Source organism: Mustela putorius, unplaced genomic scaffold (genome assembly GCF_011764305.1).
Source record: "Mustela putorius furo isolate JIRA1106 unplaced genomic scaffold, ASM1176430v1.1 tig00003901_pilon_pilon_pilon, whole genome shotgun sequence".
Lineage (NCBI taxonomy): Eukaryota > Metazoa > Chordata > Mammalia > Carnivora > Mustelidae > Mustela > Mustela putorius.
In genome coordinates this window covers 16,106,367-16,122,942 of record NW_025422049.1, presented here as the reverse complement: position 1 = coordinate 16,122,942, position 16,576 = coordinate 16,106,367, and the positions used below count along the sequence as shown (strand labels likewise).

The 16,576-nt window shown below is 51.4% G+C and overlaps 1 protein-coding gene across 7 annotated transcripts in view; it reads left to right on the top strand.

Moving 5' to 3' along the window:
• TMEM164 (transmembrane protein 164) overlaps positions 1-12,515 on the top strand; it is a 153,562-nt gene extending 141,047 nt beyond the window's left edge. For all 7 annotated transcript variants that reach the window (XM_045068339.1, XM_045068338.1, XM_045068334.1 and 4 more), the window contains 2 exons: positions 10,516-10,616; positions 12,298-12,515. In XM_045068339.1, the coding sequence (XP_044924274.1) occupies positions 10,516-10,616; positions 12,298-12,504 (308 nt within the window). In that variant the 3' untranslated portion in view covers positions 12,505-12,515. The remainder of the gene's footprint in view (positions 1-10,515; positions 10,617-12,297) is intronic.
• Positions 12,516-16,576: the final 4,061 nt, after the last annotated feature.

Sequence of the window (16,576 nt, the reverse complement as noted above, 5' to 3'; positions counted from 1 at the left end):
ACTGACAGGAGAGCCAGAGGAGAGTCATTGGGTGCAGCCAGCAGGATTTGCTGATGGATCAGATATAAGATATGAGAGAAGGAGGGGTCAAGGGTGACTCTTGAAGGCTATGACCTGAGTAACTTAGATGGAAGACCATTAATTGAGATCAGGAAGACTAGGAGAAAGGCTCTGTTCTTGTTCATTGGTTTGGGGAGAGGGGGATAGGGAATGGAAGTAACAAACATCCCAAAACATAGTGGCTTAAAGCACTGACTTATTATTGGATGACACCAAAGTAAAAAGCTCTTGCACACTGAAGACAGCGATCAACAAAACAAAAAGGCAGCTTACTGAATGGGAGCAGAGATTTGCAAATGACATATCTGCTAAAGGGTTAGTAGCCAAGATTTATGAAGAACTTACACAGCTAACCACCAAAAGACCAAATAATCCAATTAAAAATGGGCCAAAGACCTGAATAGACATTTTTTTCCCAAAGAAGACAGCCAGATGGCCAACAGACCCATGAAGAGCTGCTCAGTATGATGCGTCATCAGGGAAATGCACGTCTCAACCACAGTGAGGTACCACCTCGCACCTGTCAGAATTCCTAGTATCAAAGACAAGAAGCAAGTATTGGCGAGGATGGGGAGAAAAGGTCACCCTCCTACACTGCCAGTGGGAATGCAGGCTGGTGCAGCCACTGTGGAAAACAGTATGGGGGTTCCTCAAGACATTAAAAATAGAAATCCTGTACAAGCCAGTAATTCCGCTACTGGGTATCTATCTGAGGAAACTGAAAACACTAATTGGAAAATATCTACACACTCTTGTTTTTATGGCAGCATTGTTGACAATAGCCAAGGTAGGGAGGTGACCCGAGTATCCATCAGTAGATGACTAGATAAAGAAGCTGTGAGATACACACACACACACACACACACACACACACAGTGGAATATTACTCAGCCATAAGAAAAGGATACCTTGCAATTTGTGACAACATGGATGGACCTGAAAGGTATTTTACTAAGTAAGCCCCCAAAAAGGACAAATACCATATGATTTCATTTATATGTAGAATCTAAAAAACAACGTAGATGAACAAACAAAAACAGACTCTTAAATACAGAGAGCAAACTCGTGCTTGCCAGAGGGAAGGGGCTTTGGGGGGAATGGGCAAAATTGGTGAAGAGGGATTAAGAGGTACCCAAAAAAAACCCCAGTGATATCCTATTTTTCACAACTGTGTGGGTTGACTGGGTCATTCATTGTTATGGACCAAATGTTTGTGCCCCAGCCCCGGCAAATTCTTATGTTGAAATCCTAACTCCCAGTGTGCTTGTATTTGGACATAGAGCCTTTGGGCAGTAATTGGGGTTCAATTAGGTCATGAGGGCGGGGCCCTCATGAATGGGAGAGCTCCCTAGCCCCTCCCACCTTGTGAGGCTACAGCAAAAAGATGGCCGTCCTATGAATCAGGAAGTGGGCTCTCCCTAGACATGAACCTGCCTGTGCACTTGATCTTAGACTTTTTTCAGAACTGAAAAAAGAAACGTCTGTTGTTTAAGCCACCCAGTCTATGGTGTTTTGTTATGGCAGCCCTTGCTGACTGAGATAGTTTTCTACTGGTCTTGCCTGGGCTCGCCTGGAGCAGTTGGGATAGCTGCCCCTCTCTATCCTCATGGCCTTTCATGGCATGGGGCTCTCAGGGCCGCATTCCAAGAAGGCACACTCCTGGGTACAGGTGCTTATCACACCTCCACTGGCAACTTTTTTGATGTAATTCCGTGGGTCAAAGCAAGTTGCATGGCTGAGCCACATGGGTCGCGTGGCCTGATCAGCGTGGGAGAGGAGCCCATGAGGGTGTGGATACTGGGAGGGTATGACTTACTGGGAGCCAGTACGGTAATCATCTACCATAGGAGTTAAGGTCTGAAGCTGGGTTCAAGAATGGGAGATGCCCATTTGCATATCCCAGTGCAGGTATTGAGAAAGCTGTGAGATGTGTGAGCCTGGAATTTGAGGCAGAGGTCCGGGCTGAGATGTGCATGTTGGAGTCATCAGTGCATAGATCACCTTCAAGCCATGAGATCGGCTGAAACTGCTCAGGGATTGAAAGCGTATAGGGAAGAGAAAACCTCCGAGTTCTGTAGCCTCCATCATTTAGAGATCACAGAGAGGGGGAGGAACTGCTAGAGAGGACAGAGAAGAAGCCGGTTGTGGAGCAGGAGGAAAATGAAGGGAGAGCAGTATCCGGGACTCCAGACGAAGAACGTTTCCAGAACAAGAGGATGTGTAAGATAAAAGCCTGAGAATTGACCGTTGGATTCAGCAGTGGACAGGTTATTTGTGACCCTGCCGTTTTGGGAGCCGTTTTGGGGGGAGTGAGCGGAGGGGGGAGGTAGGAGCAGAAGCCTAATTAGAGCAGGTTAAGAGAGAATGGGATAAGAAGAATTGTGGACAGAAAGTATGGACAAGTATTGTCCAAAAAAAAAAAAAAAAAAAAGATGTGAGTGTGAATATAATCTAATATTCTAGTAGCCACACTCAGAAAGTGTTAAAGAAACTGGTGCCATTAATTTTAACATCTCTTGTATGTTATTTAACCCAGTATATCCAAAATGTTCTCATTCCAATGTAACCAGCATAACATTACTACCAGGATATTTCACATCCTTTGAAACCCAGTGTGTATTTTACACTAACAGCTCATGTCAGTTCACACTAGCCACCTCTCGAGGGCTCAGTAGCCACACGTGGCCAGTAGCTGCCATACTGGATGATCCACGTATAAAGGAATCTTTCAAGGAGTTTTGCTCTAAAGAGGGGCTGGGGACGGAAGGGGAAGCCAAGTCAGGTGTTTGCAGCGGCTGTAGTGATACTGACTGTACTGACTAGGGGATACAAAGGGGAAGGCTGGCCTTGGCTGGGGTCTTGGGCAGGACATCCATGGCAAGAGGGGTGAATGCAGAGCGCATCAGTCATTGAGGCAGGTACGTAGTTAGAGGCAATCATGAGAGCTTTAAGAAAAAAAAATTTTAAAGATTGTGTTTATTTGAGAGAGAGAGACAGAGAGAGAGAAACATGAGCGGGGGCAGTGGGAGAAGCAGACTCCCTGTTGAGCAGGGGGCTCTATGAGGGGCTCGGTCCCAGGACTCCAGGATCATGACCTGAGCCGAAGGCAGACACCTGACTGAGCCACCCAGGTACCCCAGATTTAAGAGGTTGTTTTTTGTTTGTTTGGTTTTTGGCCTGATTCTTTTTTTTTTCTCAGTGAAGTAGGAGGCAAGGTCATCATCAGAATGAGGATGGGCTAGCCCTATGGGAGGTTTGAGAAGAGAGGAGACCATATGAAATCGTTGCCTGAGAGAGTGAATGGACAAGGGAGGTAAAGCGTGATTGCCTGGCAACACGAAGGCTGCACTTGAGGTCTGTGATCACGAATTCGAAGCGAGAACAGTCAGCGCTGTTGTTTTTCTCCAGACACATTCAGCTGTGTGCGTGCAAGCAAGGAAGAGGAACACGTTGGAATTTAACCAGGGCTGGGTTGTTGGGCTCCCCCCCCCCAAGATGAGTATGATCCTGACAGGCGCTGTGAACTGAAGGGAGGGAAGCAGGAGCCACGAGAGACAGCAGAGAGATGGTGGGACCCACTGATACAGATTCTGGCTGCGTCAAAGTGTCGGGGTCAGGGTGAGAGTGTAAGCCTGAGAGAAGAAGTCGTAGTTGAAGCAGGAATGTTTGACTTAGAGGGGATTGCAGATCTTCACAATTCTCAGGTCTCAGGCATCAGCATGGGAGTGAGTGGCTGATGTGCTGGAGAGGACAAGGGGACTGAGGAGTTGGGGGGAGGGCAAGGAACCGAGAGACCAGGGCCCTAGAAGGTTCATCCAGGCATGTGTGGAAATTATCAAGAAGTAGGACAGGGATGGTTTTGGAGAGAGTGCTACCAAGCCAGGTACTGACATCCTCAAGGGATACTGAGGGCCATGACGCAGATGTTTGTAGACCGCCATAAAAGGGAAGAGTAGTGGGCTGGTATGGGATGGTGGTTGTAAAGTTTCAGAGAAAGAGGGGGGCCCGTGGTCTGGGAACAGCAGTGCAAAGTAAGAAGTTACCCACCCTACCTACATGGGCCAAAGGAGAAAAACCAGTGAGGCTGCTTTTGAAGGCCAGAGGGGAAGCAGGCTCCTCGCGGGCAGAGGTAGGGTGGGTGTGAGCCACAGGATGAAGGGGACATTCAGAGACGTGAGTGAAGTATTGGGGATTTGAGTAATGATTTCTCTGTGCCTTTGCAGATCCTGTTCCCTTCCCCTGGAATTCCCTTCCTATACACCTGAAAAAACCCTTCTTTAGCTTTGACCACCTAGCTCCTATGTCACTATTTTCCTGAAATGGCTATTGCCGAGAGTACATGGCCAGCATGTCACTAAAGCCAGGGGAGGTGTTGGTCTCTACCTCTATAGAGAAGTGTGGTCCCGGTGGAATGTTCGTTAATGGTGGGAACGTTGTGCTTCTGCCTTGCCCCGTAGGGTAGCCACTACTCATGTGAGCACTTAGAAATGCAGCTGGCACAGCTGAGGAATCAAATTTCTAGTTTTATCTTATTTTAATTTCTTGAGTAAATTGTCACGTGTGGCTGGCGGGCTCATCTTGCCTTCAGTCCTGTCTTCTTGGGCAGGGGGTCCACTTTCTTCTGGCAGTGATCGGTACTTGACTCTCAGTCCACGGACTCTTCTTGTTGATCTCTCTGCTCCAAGCTCTGTCCATGCCATTCCTCTCCCAAGCTCTCCACGGGGACAACCCATAGGAATTTGGTGTCAGCGCATTCCGCGTTGAACTCTTTCCCCTAATTCAACTCAGTTACTGAAGTAAGACTTGTAGTCAATTCTGAAGTCATACACTTGGAAGCGGCCTGGCCTGCCTCCCTAGCCATCCCAAACAGAAATCTGACCTGCACTCCCCTGTGTAAAACCTCCCAGTGGCATCTCGTCATGTTCAGGATCAAGGCCAAGTTCTTGACCATGGCGAATGATGTTCTTCATGACCTGACCCCACTCGCTGGTCTCTCCAGCTTCAGCCCTTGACATGTGTCCCCTCCCACTTTATACTCCAGTGACACAGACCTGCTTGAGATGACATGCAGACAGTGTGCCACGTCAGGCCTCCACACCTCTTGGCAGGCTGTACCCACCACGTGGAGTACCCTTCCCTCCTGCACGCTCCGACCCCAGCTCCTCCCTGTGCTGCTTCAAAACCCATCTCAGCTGTCGTCTCCAGCTACCCTTCCTCTGTGCCCCCTTACTTCCTGTGCTTACCTGCCTACACCATCTCGTGATTCACTCATTTATTTGTAAAAGATTTTATTTATTTGTTGGAGAGAGAGAGGACATGAGTGGACGGAGGGGCACGGGGAGAGGGACAAGCAGACTCCACACTTAGCACAGAGCCCGAGGTAGGGCTCGATCCCAGGACCCTGAGATCAAGACCCGAGCCAAAATCAAGAGTTGGACACATAACCCACTGGGCCACCTAGGCATTCCCCTCACTGTTCACTTGTAAGTGCCGGGCAGTTATCAGGGGTGGGGACTATCTCTGTCCCCTTGTCCCCAACGCCTAGCCATGGGATCTGGTGCCCAGCGTTGGATGAAGTGAATGGGTCGAAGGAAGCAGGACAAAGACCGGAGAACAGGATGCCAGCCTGCCCAGCCTCAACTCCTTGGTCTAAGTCCTTCCTGGGTGGGATTATAGGACAGGAGGCCTCTCGGGAGCTGTCTTTGCTGCCGCTGGTGGTGCAGGTGACTTCTTTCCCAGCACGTGTGATGCTTCCTTCTGGAAGAAATCGATTTCAGAAAAAGCTATTATCTTCGCTCCCCCCACCTTTAGAGATGAAATGCTTCTATCCTCCTGGGATACATGATGCTAGCAGGAAAATGTCACATTTCTTTCTTAGAGTAGAAAAAAAAAAGTTTTATGTGTTTAATTTTTCCAAAAGTGCTTAAGTTTCTCTTTTCCCTTAGAAGAAAACTAGTTTTTCACTCGGATTATCCCAAGGGCCACCTTCAGGTATATGGAGAAAAAAAAGGAATGATGTGTGTGTGCATACCATTTGCATATATCTATGTGGGGTGGATCATTTATTCTCAGGGTGCTTGCTTGCTTTCTTCCTGGCTGGCTCTCTTTCTGGTTTCTTTTCTTTTCCTTTTTTTTTTTTTTTTTAAGTTTCTGAGAAATTGAATCTTTGATTATCTGTACAATGAAAAGAACCAACAACAGTGAAAAGATAGTGGAAACCGTAGGCAAGCCCCCCTCCCCCAGCCCTTCACAGAGAAGATCGCTTCTTTCTGGAGATTTTGGATGGCTGTGGTTTCTCCATGATAAAAGTAGCAGCCACCTGTTGTGTGCCAAGCAAGCTGCTCTGTTTACTTCTCTGTATCTCTTATTCTACTTGGAGGCCCTGAGAGGTGGATGTTATGGCCCTGAGAGGTGGATGTTACCTCCAGTCTTCATACAGGAAACAGTCCGAGAGGGCATTGCAACAGGATCTGCCCCAGGGACCACCCCCCCCCCCCACCGCTGTCCCCCTGCCCCGACCCCAGGCGGTGGGAGGCAGGGGGTTTACACCCAGGGCTGTCTACTTCCAAGCCCTTTGTTTTCACCTCTTCAGCTCTATTTTCCATCCCTGGCATGTTGTTTGGTGTTCTGCCTTCGACATCTGCCACTACCAGCCAGGGACTTTTCCTCACGCGCATGGTTTGGTTGTCATTTGAATGGTGGTCGCACAATACCAAGGAGCCAGAGTTCACCTTATCTCCTCACTTGGTTTGTTTCCAGGTCCTCAGTGTTACAGGTGGCGCAGGTGTAAATATCTTTGTGCAAATAAGGGTGGTCTGTTGGGTTCTTTAGGTATTTGACAGAAGTCCTCGACGTAGGATTGCCAGGCCAAAGGGTTGTATAGAGTTTAATGATTTCTCCGGAAGGGTTCTGCCATTTGATCGCTCACACCGGGCTGAATTTTGGAGTGCCTGCTCTGTACCAGGTGCTGGAGGTAAAGGGGGGATTCCGAAACAGCCCCTCATTCATGGAACTGACAATCTGGTGTGGGGCGGATGGGGTAACCCAAAGTGGTTGTAGGAAAGTGGGGGTTGGGGCAAGGGGCAGTGAAAACGTGGACCCCTGGCTGTGTCTGAGTGTGCCTCTCCCCCATAGCGTGTGGCAGGGCCTGCGGGACAGGGAGGAGTATGATGAGGAAAAGGGCCTCATCCCGGCTTTCCCCAGGTCGGTGGCTGAGCTACCTCGAGGCTGAGGACTTCCTGGCTGCCCGCCCCTGTCCTTTTCCTCCAGGGGCCCCGTGGCCCACGGGACCGGTCACTGCTGCGCAGCTGCCACTAGGGGGAGCCAAGCAGAGGATGGAGGGAAATAGGTCCAGCCTTGAGAGGCGCCTGCGGGTCCTACAGGTCCGCTCTTCCCCTTAACACCCCAGAAGCCAGGGGGACAACAGGGTGCCTGGTTCCCATTCATTCAGCAAACAGGAAGGTGCACAAAGTTTCAGTGCGCAGCCCAGTGCCTTTTTGCAAGCCAAGCGCTGTTCTAGATGCTAGGGGCACAGAAACGAATTCAACAAGGGCCCCCTCCCCGTGGAGCTCTGGTCCAGAGAGGAAAGCAGACATGGAAAGAGACCTTATGAATTGGTGTGGTGGTGGTCTGGACAAGTGGCAACAGGGGCACTGAGCAGTGAGTGGCCTGGCAGCGTCTGAGAGCCCAGCACCCTGCTCTTACTTTGGCGGTGGCACCACAAATCTCCTGGCCTTTGGTGTCTCCATCTCTAACCTGGAAGAATGAGTTTGATGCCCTCCAAGGGCCTTGTGACTTACAGATGCTGTGAGCCTGGCTCATGTGCCCATAATCAGCCCGAGCTTTTCCCCCAGAAGACCTACCTGGCTTCAGTCACCCCACCTCACTCCTTCCTGCCACACCCTACCCTACCCTACCCCACCCTGCCCCTGTGGTGTTCCTTGGTGTTCTGCCTCTGGCCTTCCTCTCCCAGTCCACGTGTGCCCTTGTGTCTTTAGTAGCTAGTGGGTGCTGCTGACACCTACATCTGGATGTTCAGCCCCATCTTCTCCAGTGAGTGTGTGACGTGACTTAAATTAAGTCATCTCCTCTACCCAACAACCTTATGAAGTGGGCAGTGGCATGCCATTTTATAGATGAGTGAAACTGACTGAGACGTGTCCACTCGGATATTCCGCAGATGCCTTGATTTCAATATGTCTGAAATTGGCTTCATCGTCTCCCTGCCTTCTGCCTCCTCTTGCCTTCCCCTTTCTTCTCCATCACAATCAATGGCACCATCAACCCAACGAGGCCCAAGCTAGAGGCCTTTCTAGATTTGTCCATCCTCATCCTTGCTCCCCAGCATCCATGACTCACATCTGCTGAGATCTCCTTCGACTTCTCTCCAGCCCTGCCTCCATGAACTTTGAGGGCCGTCTGTCCCTTTCCCTCTCTGGGTTCCTGCCGCAGCCTCCTTATCCGTCTCCCTGCCTCGATGTTCTCTGCTCCAGTCCTTCCCCTGCACCAGCCAGCGGGACCTTTGTCAAGCACATGTCTGATCACATCACTTTCCTGCTCCTTCCTGTGGCTTGGCAGCAGAGCTCCAAGCTCACCATCCATGTGCTGAAATCCATCCAAGAAGACATGTTTTGTTTGGTCCGTTGAGCATTCTTAAAAAATTCGAATTATTTGCCAACATTTAAAAATCAGGAAATTCCACACACAGGTTCGTATTTCTGGCTCTTCTTGCAAAACTGAAAAAACTGGCAACTCTGGGAACATGTTCCAGTGGGGCAGTGGTTAGATGGAGCCGAGTGGTGGTTGCCATCTTTAGAAGGGGCACGCACAGGCTTTCTTCTCCCAGTTACCTACCTGAGCCTTGTGGCATCGGGGTTCATGACCCTGCAGGTATGGGCTGAAGCCCAAGCCAGCCCTCAACCAACATCCGAGTCTTACTCCTGCTCACCACCCCGCCACACCCTCCACTGCGGCCCCAACTCTTACCCATAGTTCTCTGAATTGCCTTACACCCAGGGCTCATGTCTGCATGTCTGTCTTTGTGCAAGCTTCTGGCTCTAGAATGCCTGGGCCCCTGGTTAAGTCCCATTGGTCCTTTGGGATTGCTCTGTGCCCCGTCTACTGAGAAGCAGTCCTTGTTCCTACATCTTCCTCCCCCCTCCTCTGCCTCCAATTGAGTTCTGTCCTCCCTTGATAATGGGGCACAGAACACAGGCATCCCGCCATTGTACTGTGTTCTAATTGTTGATTGGCATGTCTGCCTCCCCCTGCAGACTAGGAGTCTGGAATTATAGGGAGCCTGTCTTCTTTAGCTTCCTATACCTCAGAGGCTAGCACGGAGCTTGGAAACGTAATAGGTGCCTGATAACTGGTGAATGAATGGGTGAATCAGTGAAAGATTGACTTGGGAAGATACTACTCCAGGGTGTAATGTTGCCGCCTACTTGCTTGGGATGGAGGGTTCCAGCTTCCTTTCATTCTGGAGCACCCCCATCTCCAAGCCTTCCATTCCGACTGACACCCCACAGCATCCTATAAGCCATACTCCAGCTCTGCCAGCTCTGGAATGCATCCAAGCCTCCCGGGAGGCTCATTCCTGGGGAGGCTAGAGGGAAAATATATCATTCTTGCTGTTACGGGGTGGGGGAAGGAGTTGGGTAACAGCTGGGAAGTGACACAGCCGTTGGATACAGCGCATTCTGTCGTTGTTGGAAGTGTGATCATGGTAGCACCTCACACCCGTGGAACACTCACATGGTACCCAAATCTAGACCACGAGCATCCGGTAGCTTATTCCCTTTATCCCTTGCCACAGTGCTAAGGAGTGGGTAGGACTGGTATCCTCATTCTACAGGCAGGAAAACTGAGACTTAGGGAGTTTCCACAACTTTTCCAGGGCCACATAGCCCAGACGTGGTAGAATCTAGGTTTGAGCCCAAATCCGTGGCCCATGAAAGTGGACCCTTCCAACCACCATGCCGCCACACTTCCCCAAAGAGCTCTTTCTCTAGAAACGTGAGGGAAGGACGAAAGTCAGTGTGAAAGGGAAGGATGCGTGATTATATATACAGTTAGACTCCAATTAGTAATTAAAAAGAAAAAAAAAGAAAGCAAACCAACTCCTGAGGCATAGGGCAGTCCTGCCGGCTTGCAAACCCACAAGCCTGCAGCGCCGCATGTGGGGAGTAGTGGCCCGGGATGTGTTGCTCTACATTTTCCCCATCTCATTGCCACTCCTGTGACATTTTCTAAATTTCTTCTAACGATCATGCATTCCTTTCATCATCCAAAAAAAAAAAAAAAAAATCCTCCCTCCATAACGGCCCCGGCATGTCAGCGGGCCCATCTTCTAAGTAGTGACAGGGGGCAGTTGGCCAGCGGTGGCTGCGGCCTCAGCATCTGTAACCTTGAGGAGCAAAGGAGAAGTGAGTCTCACCGTGTCCCCTTTTCCTCCAGGTGCTTACACCCCAGAGCCCCTCAGCAGTTTCCGGTGGGCCCTTCTCTCAACTGGCCTCATGTTCTTTTACCACTTCAGCATCTTACAGATCCTGGGCCTGGTAAGTTTGGTTTGGTCCCCTCTGATTCCCCTCTGTGCGGAGTTCTCCATAAATCTTCATAATCCTGGTTGGCGCTAGGGTATCGTTTTGTTTCGAAAATACAAGATGCCAAAGGCCAGGATGTCAGATTGTTGTGTCTGGGTTGCTGATTTATGCACCATGGCCTGGGCCTCTCCAAAGGGTTTTTGGAAATCTACAGTATTGACCGTTTCTTTCATTCCTGGGGAGGCAAAGATGCCCTTTGGGTTGCGAACAGCGAGCCGCGGCTGGAAAGTGGTTTGTTACATACCCCTTGGGGGGTGAAGGCAGGACCTCCACCTTGGCCTGGGCCTGGAGAGGAGGTTTCCAACCTTAGGTCCATTCTGGGCGGACTTCCAGGCCCTGAGCTGTGTGGCCAGTGGAAGTGCCATGTTGGGGTGACTCCCATGGTATTCTGGGGTGTTCAGACCCGCCCAGAGCGTGGATGAAGGCTGGACTCAGTAATTGAGTTATCCAGAGCCCAACATTGCTGAGTGCATGGTTGTCTATATTGGTGTCAAAGTGAAGGAGGAAGAACTCGGGCCTGTGGGGGGTCAGGAGACCCAGTTCAAGTCCCGGCTCTGCCACCATTCTGGGTGAGTCACCTCCCCGTCGAGGGCAGCGAGCTGGCCCCCCTCTGAGACATGGAACCAAACCGCCAGCCTCCCCAAGAGGTGGTGAGGACGTGTCTCTAACGTGAATGGGCTGGAAGGGCTGTAGAAGGCAGGTGCCGCAGCCATCTTCGGGACGGGAGCAGCGTGTCTGATTTTGTGTGCGAGCGGCATGAATGCAGCATCAGCCGTGTGGGGCCTCGTGGGGCCTAGCCGGACTAAGGCACATGACCGAGGTCACCAGTGCCTCTGGAGGAGCAGTCCCTTTCTCTTCCCCACCCTGGCATTCTGCTCTGTTCTGGTTTGCCTGGGGGACAGCTGGAGCTCTTGGTCAGTGGCATGAATGCTCCCACACTTGAGGAAGGCAACAGGATGACTTTCACATCTGGCTCTGAGCGCTCTCCACTGGGACTGCTTGATTCCAGAGGGGTCCGTGTCCTCATGTCACCATACAAACCATGCTCAGTCCCACCTGCAGGCCTCGGTCAGGCCGTGCCTCCTACAAGGAAGGCCCTGCTCGCTCCATTCCACGCCATGACCCCCATCCATCCTTCATGAGTCCGTTCAGGGTGCCACTTCCTTCATGAAATCTTCTCTGAGGACTCCCCCAGATCTCCTGGTGGGGGAAACCTGGTGAGCACCGTCTGGTTTGAAGTCCGATATGGTTGCCTGTACCGACTCAGTTGGTGGCCAGTTATAAGTGGAGGCAGGGACCATGTCACTGACTGTTCTGTCATCCCCTGACACCTCTCTGGGGACTAGGCACGTGGTAGATGCATAGGAATGACGGCAGGCTCTGGACCCAATGGGAAGGCAAGATTGAGCAACGCCAAACAGCTTTTCCACTGGAGGGCCTCCCCCATCGCCTCCCAAGGGCTCTAGCCTTGACCCACCCCCAAAACCCTAGGACAGAGAAATCCCATCATGAACAGGTGGGGATTGGTCAATCCCTCCTTGTCTAGCCCCCCATTAGGTAGAGATGGCTGAACTGGCAGAAGCCAGAGAAAGCCTCAGGATGGTGAACGCTCACTCTACCTCCCTTGTCCCTGCAGGTCACCGAAGTGAATTTGAACAACATGCTGTGTCCGGCCATCTCAGACCCATTCTACGGCCCCTGGTATCGCATCTGGGCCTCGGGACACCAGACTCTCATGACCATGACCCACGGGAAGCTGGTCATCCTGTTCTCATACATGGCTGGGCCCTTGTGTAAATATCTGCTGGATTTGCTCCGGCTTCCAGCCAAGAAAATAGACTGAAGGTGCTTGTCTTTTTTTTTTTTTTTTTTTTTCTCCCTGAGGAAGCAAGTCCTGACTTGACTTGGAGAACACCCAGTTCTTGATGAAATCATGGGGAGAGGGCAGTAGGATGTTTGGTGTATTTCTTTTTCCCCTCCTCTCTGTCACTTTCTTCCACCACGCTTCCTTCCCCAGCTCTAACCCCCAGGACATCTCCTAGAGCCTGGGGGTGGGGGGATCGTGCCAAGGGCTGGATTCTTCCTCCTCCTCCCCTCTGGCTCTTCCTCCCTGCTCCTAGTGGCCTTATGTAGGCGATGGTAGTCAGTGGTTTTCACTCTGCTTGTTGGTGCTTTAATGACAGCTGGTTGAGGGGAGGGGGAACAACAAGCAGTAGTTCTCTTGGCACTGAAGTGATGAGATTGGGTTGGGTTTCATTTCTCCACTGCCAGGGACCTCCAGGCTTACTCTGGGGTCCCCATTTGTCTCCAGCCCAGCCCCCACCATAATGGGACCGAGGCCTTGTTTCTACACCAGCGGCAAGCCGAGAGCCAAGGGGTTTCCCAGCTCGTGGCCAAAATAGAACCTGCCAGAGTCTTCCCACTGGTGTCTCATGACTCAAAGCAAGCAGCCAACCAGCCACCCCCTCCAAGATGCTGCCTGTGGTGGGAGGTCGGGGCACTCTTTGGCCCCAAGGCTAGATTCCATTGAAGGGAATGGAGAGCTGTTGGGATAGCAGATCCAAAGTGAATAAGTTGAAAATATCCACCACTCTTACTAGGCAGGACCCTGGGTAAATTCTGCCTGAGGGAGCCAAAAAGTGACCCATATCCCTATCAGAGGTGAACGTTAGAAATTAATCAATGGAAGTGATAACTTGAGAAAACTGTGATTTGAAGCATATGCTCCATTTTAGTTGAATGTTTGATAGTAGATGCCATTTTAATCTTGAATACCCCTTAAATATTTCTCTCTCTCTCTGTCTAAAAGGCAGCTTCAGGGAAGGGTGAGCTGGAGTTGGGTTTTTTGCTTTTTGGGTTTTTTTTTTTAATTTGTTTTCTCCCTTGTTTTTGGATGTTTTAACTCAGAGAATCCTTGGGTCAGGAACCCATCTCCGCAGAGGCTCCTGTCCATGCATTCTGTGCTTTCACAGGCGATGTCAGCATCCTGGGTTGGGGGAAGATACAGATCCTGTTGGTGTTGTTACCCTAGGGCCATGTATCATCATCGCAGCCAGATTCCATGCCGAACTGTTTCACGTGGTGGGGCATCACATGCTTCCCCGCCCACCTGGCCCACCCCCACAGCCCATGTCTGGGTTGCAAAGGAGGTACCAAGAAATCATGAGTGCAGGTTCAAGTGCTTCAAAAGGAAGACCTTTGGCACAAAGACTTGAGCTCAGTCACACAGGCTTCAAGGAGAGAACCAGTGGCTGGGCATTTGCTGACTCCTTGTGGGTTTTAACTAAGAACAGGTTTGCCTAAGAACAGAAAAGGTGGTTCGATGACTTCCTCTTATGGCTTATCCCCTGCCCCACTCTAGGCAACTTCGTAGTCCTGGTCTGGGTCCCATATTCCAGGTGTTACTATACTGTAAAGACCTAGATTGAGCTTCAGTGACTCAGTGGTCGTGATCTGAGCAAACAGACCTTCAGAAGGCAACAGGGTGCAGTAGAGTCTCTTGGAGCAAGGTGAGGTCTGGGAAGCAGCTGCAGGAGTAACCGCTGTGCTGCAGAGGCTGCTGGCACAGGGGACGATGAGTTCCCAGGACGTGGAAGGGCCAGAGGGAGAACACCCAGTACTCTTATTCCCCTTGAGCTCCTCATGACATACTCCATTTTCTGCCTCTCCCTCCCCGCAAGGGCTTGGCCAAGTTTGTCTCAGCGTCTCTCACCATAGGGTTGTCCTCCAGAAGGGGTCCCTCTTGAGCAGCTGGACCCACCCCGGTGGTCACCGGGCTGCTGCGTGTAGGGATGACTGATAAGAAAACATGTAAGGCCTCAGTGCCCCTCGGCTCTTTACAAAAGGAGAGGTTGAAAGGATGTCACAGGAGGAGCCCCTGGTGGCACGTTCTGTCTCCTTCCAGAACACGGAGTCCTGTAGGTGGATGCTTGGCATCCAAATGCCACAGTGGTGCAGAGACTCTGCACGCTCGCCCTTCCTCCCTGTCTTTGGGGCATGGGTGGCCAGTCAGCCCAGTCTTTCCAGCGGTGGCATGCTTCTAGAAGCTCACCTTTTCCCTGGGCTGTGGCTCGGTGCCCCATTCTGGCTGGTCCTCTCTGCTGCTTGGAAGGAAGGAAGGAAGGGAAAGAAGCCATGCGCCTGGCTGGGGCAGAGGCAGCTCCACCTGTCAGGGGAAGAGGGAGCTGGTGGGGGGAGCCCTAGGGCCAGCGGGGCTCCGAAACAGGCAGGCAGAGGAAAGAGAGCCGGGGCCAAGTCCGCGGGCTGCACGGGGACCCGCAGCTTCTGTTCAAGGGGTTGGGGTGTGGCGAGTACCTGACATGGTCTGAGCCCACCTAAGATAGCCTGCCTTGGAGGGTGGCCTCCCGTGCCAGGGGGCCCAGGCTTCCCAGCTCCTGCCTAGGGCTTTCCTGGTGGCACCAAGGAAGTTCCTTAGCCACCTTGGCCAACTTTTCAGATGCCATTTGCCAGCGTGGGGGAGCTCACCGTGTGTGTGTGTGTGTGTGTGTGTGTGTGTGTGTGTGTGTGAGAGAGAGAGAGAGAGAGAGAGAGAGAGAGAGTGTCTGAGAGCATAGGCCGCAGCTCAGAATAGCAGAGATGATAGCGCCTGCTTACAGCCCCATCCCTGTTCCCAGTATTTGGTTCCATACACCAAATATGGTCTGGCCCATCTTCTTCCCAGAGGCCCGGGAACGGGTTCATTTGTCTGCTTGGAGGATGGTGGGGTCGAGCGGGACGGTCGGCTGACTTGGCCGTCTGCTACCTCCAGCCTAGCCTCCGCCGGGGCTCTGCTGTCCGTACTCCTTGCTAATTCAGCGTTGTGTGGTGTGGGCCCAGCTCCCCTCCTCCTCACCAACCGCAAACTGTCAGTCTATCTCTGTGCACTGGTGTTGGGGCATGGTGGGGGTGGGGGTACCAGAAAGTCCTTCCTCTCCCTCTCTGGGCCACAAAGACCCCCCTGGATTTGTTGCCTTTGATCCAGAGTTCTCTGTCCTCTTTGGGAGCCTGCGGGGGCAGTGGGGGAGGAGACGAGGGACAAGATGCGGGTGCTGGTTTCGGTAGATCAGCAGGCCCCCATGTGGAGAGGGGTCCCTCACCGCAGGCCCGGCCCTGCCCTGCCCTCTCAGACAGGGCAGAGTCCGCGAGAGGGGAGTGAGCTGCCTTCTTCTGTATATAGAGTGAACCAGTCTGTGCTCAGGAAAACCTAGTCACTTGTGGTTGCTCTTGTCTATGACTTTTTTTTTTTTTTTTTTTTTTTTTTTTTGTACACTGGTTTGCTCCTCATGGCAAGAAACAAAGCAAAGCAAAAGTCATCTCAAGCAAAGCTGTTGTTTTGGGAACTGGCTTTCTTTGGGTGTGAGTTTTGTACTATGAAGAATTCTTCGTTTGTATCCGTGTTATTGTGGTAGAGAGAATACGATAGTCTGATTTTTGCCAGGAAATTGGCAAACGCCTCTGCCCTGGGCTCGCTCCTCCTTCCTCCCCCATCCCCAGGTGAATCTGCTGTGTTCTGGGCAGACGCCCCCGGCACTCCGCATACCCCCTCCTGGGGGCCCCCTGTAGAACCAGTCTTCTCAAGCCCCCTAGACAGCAGCAGGGGGACTATTTTTGCCAAGCTGGTTCTCAGGTGCTCTGTGCTGCCCACCCCCGACCCCACAACCAGTTTGCCCACTTCCCTGGGGGCATTTGGTAATGTGTTTTCTCTGTTTTATAAAAGCCTTTGATTGTGTACGGAAATAGTTTCTGCAGTCACCTTTGGAAATAAATGGTCATTAATTTGTGTACCTAGCATTCTAGAATTTTAGTCTTAGGTGTTTCTGTGGTTGAAGATCCCCGAATAATAAAGGACCCCCTGACCATGGAACTTAATGTTACAATGTTTTCTTCATTTACTCTCATTAAAAGATTTATGAAAA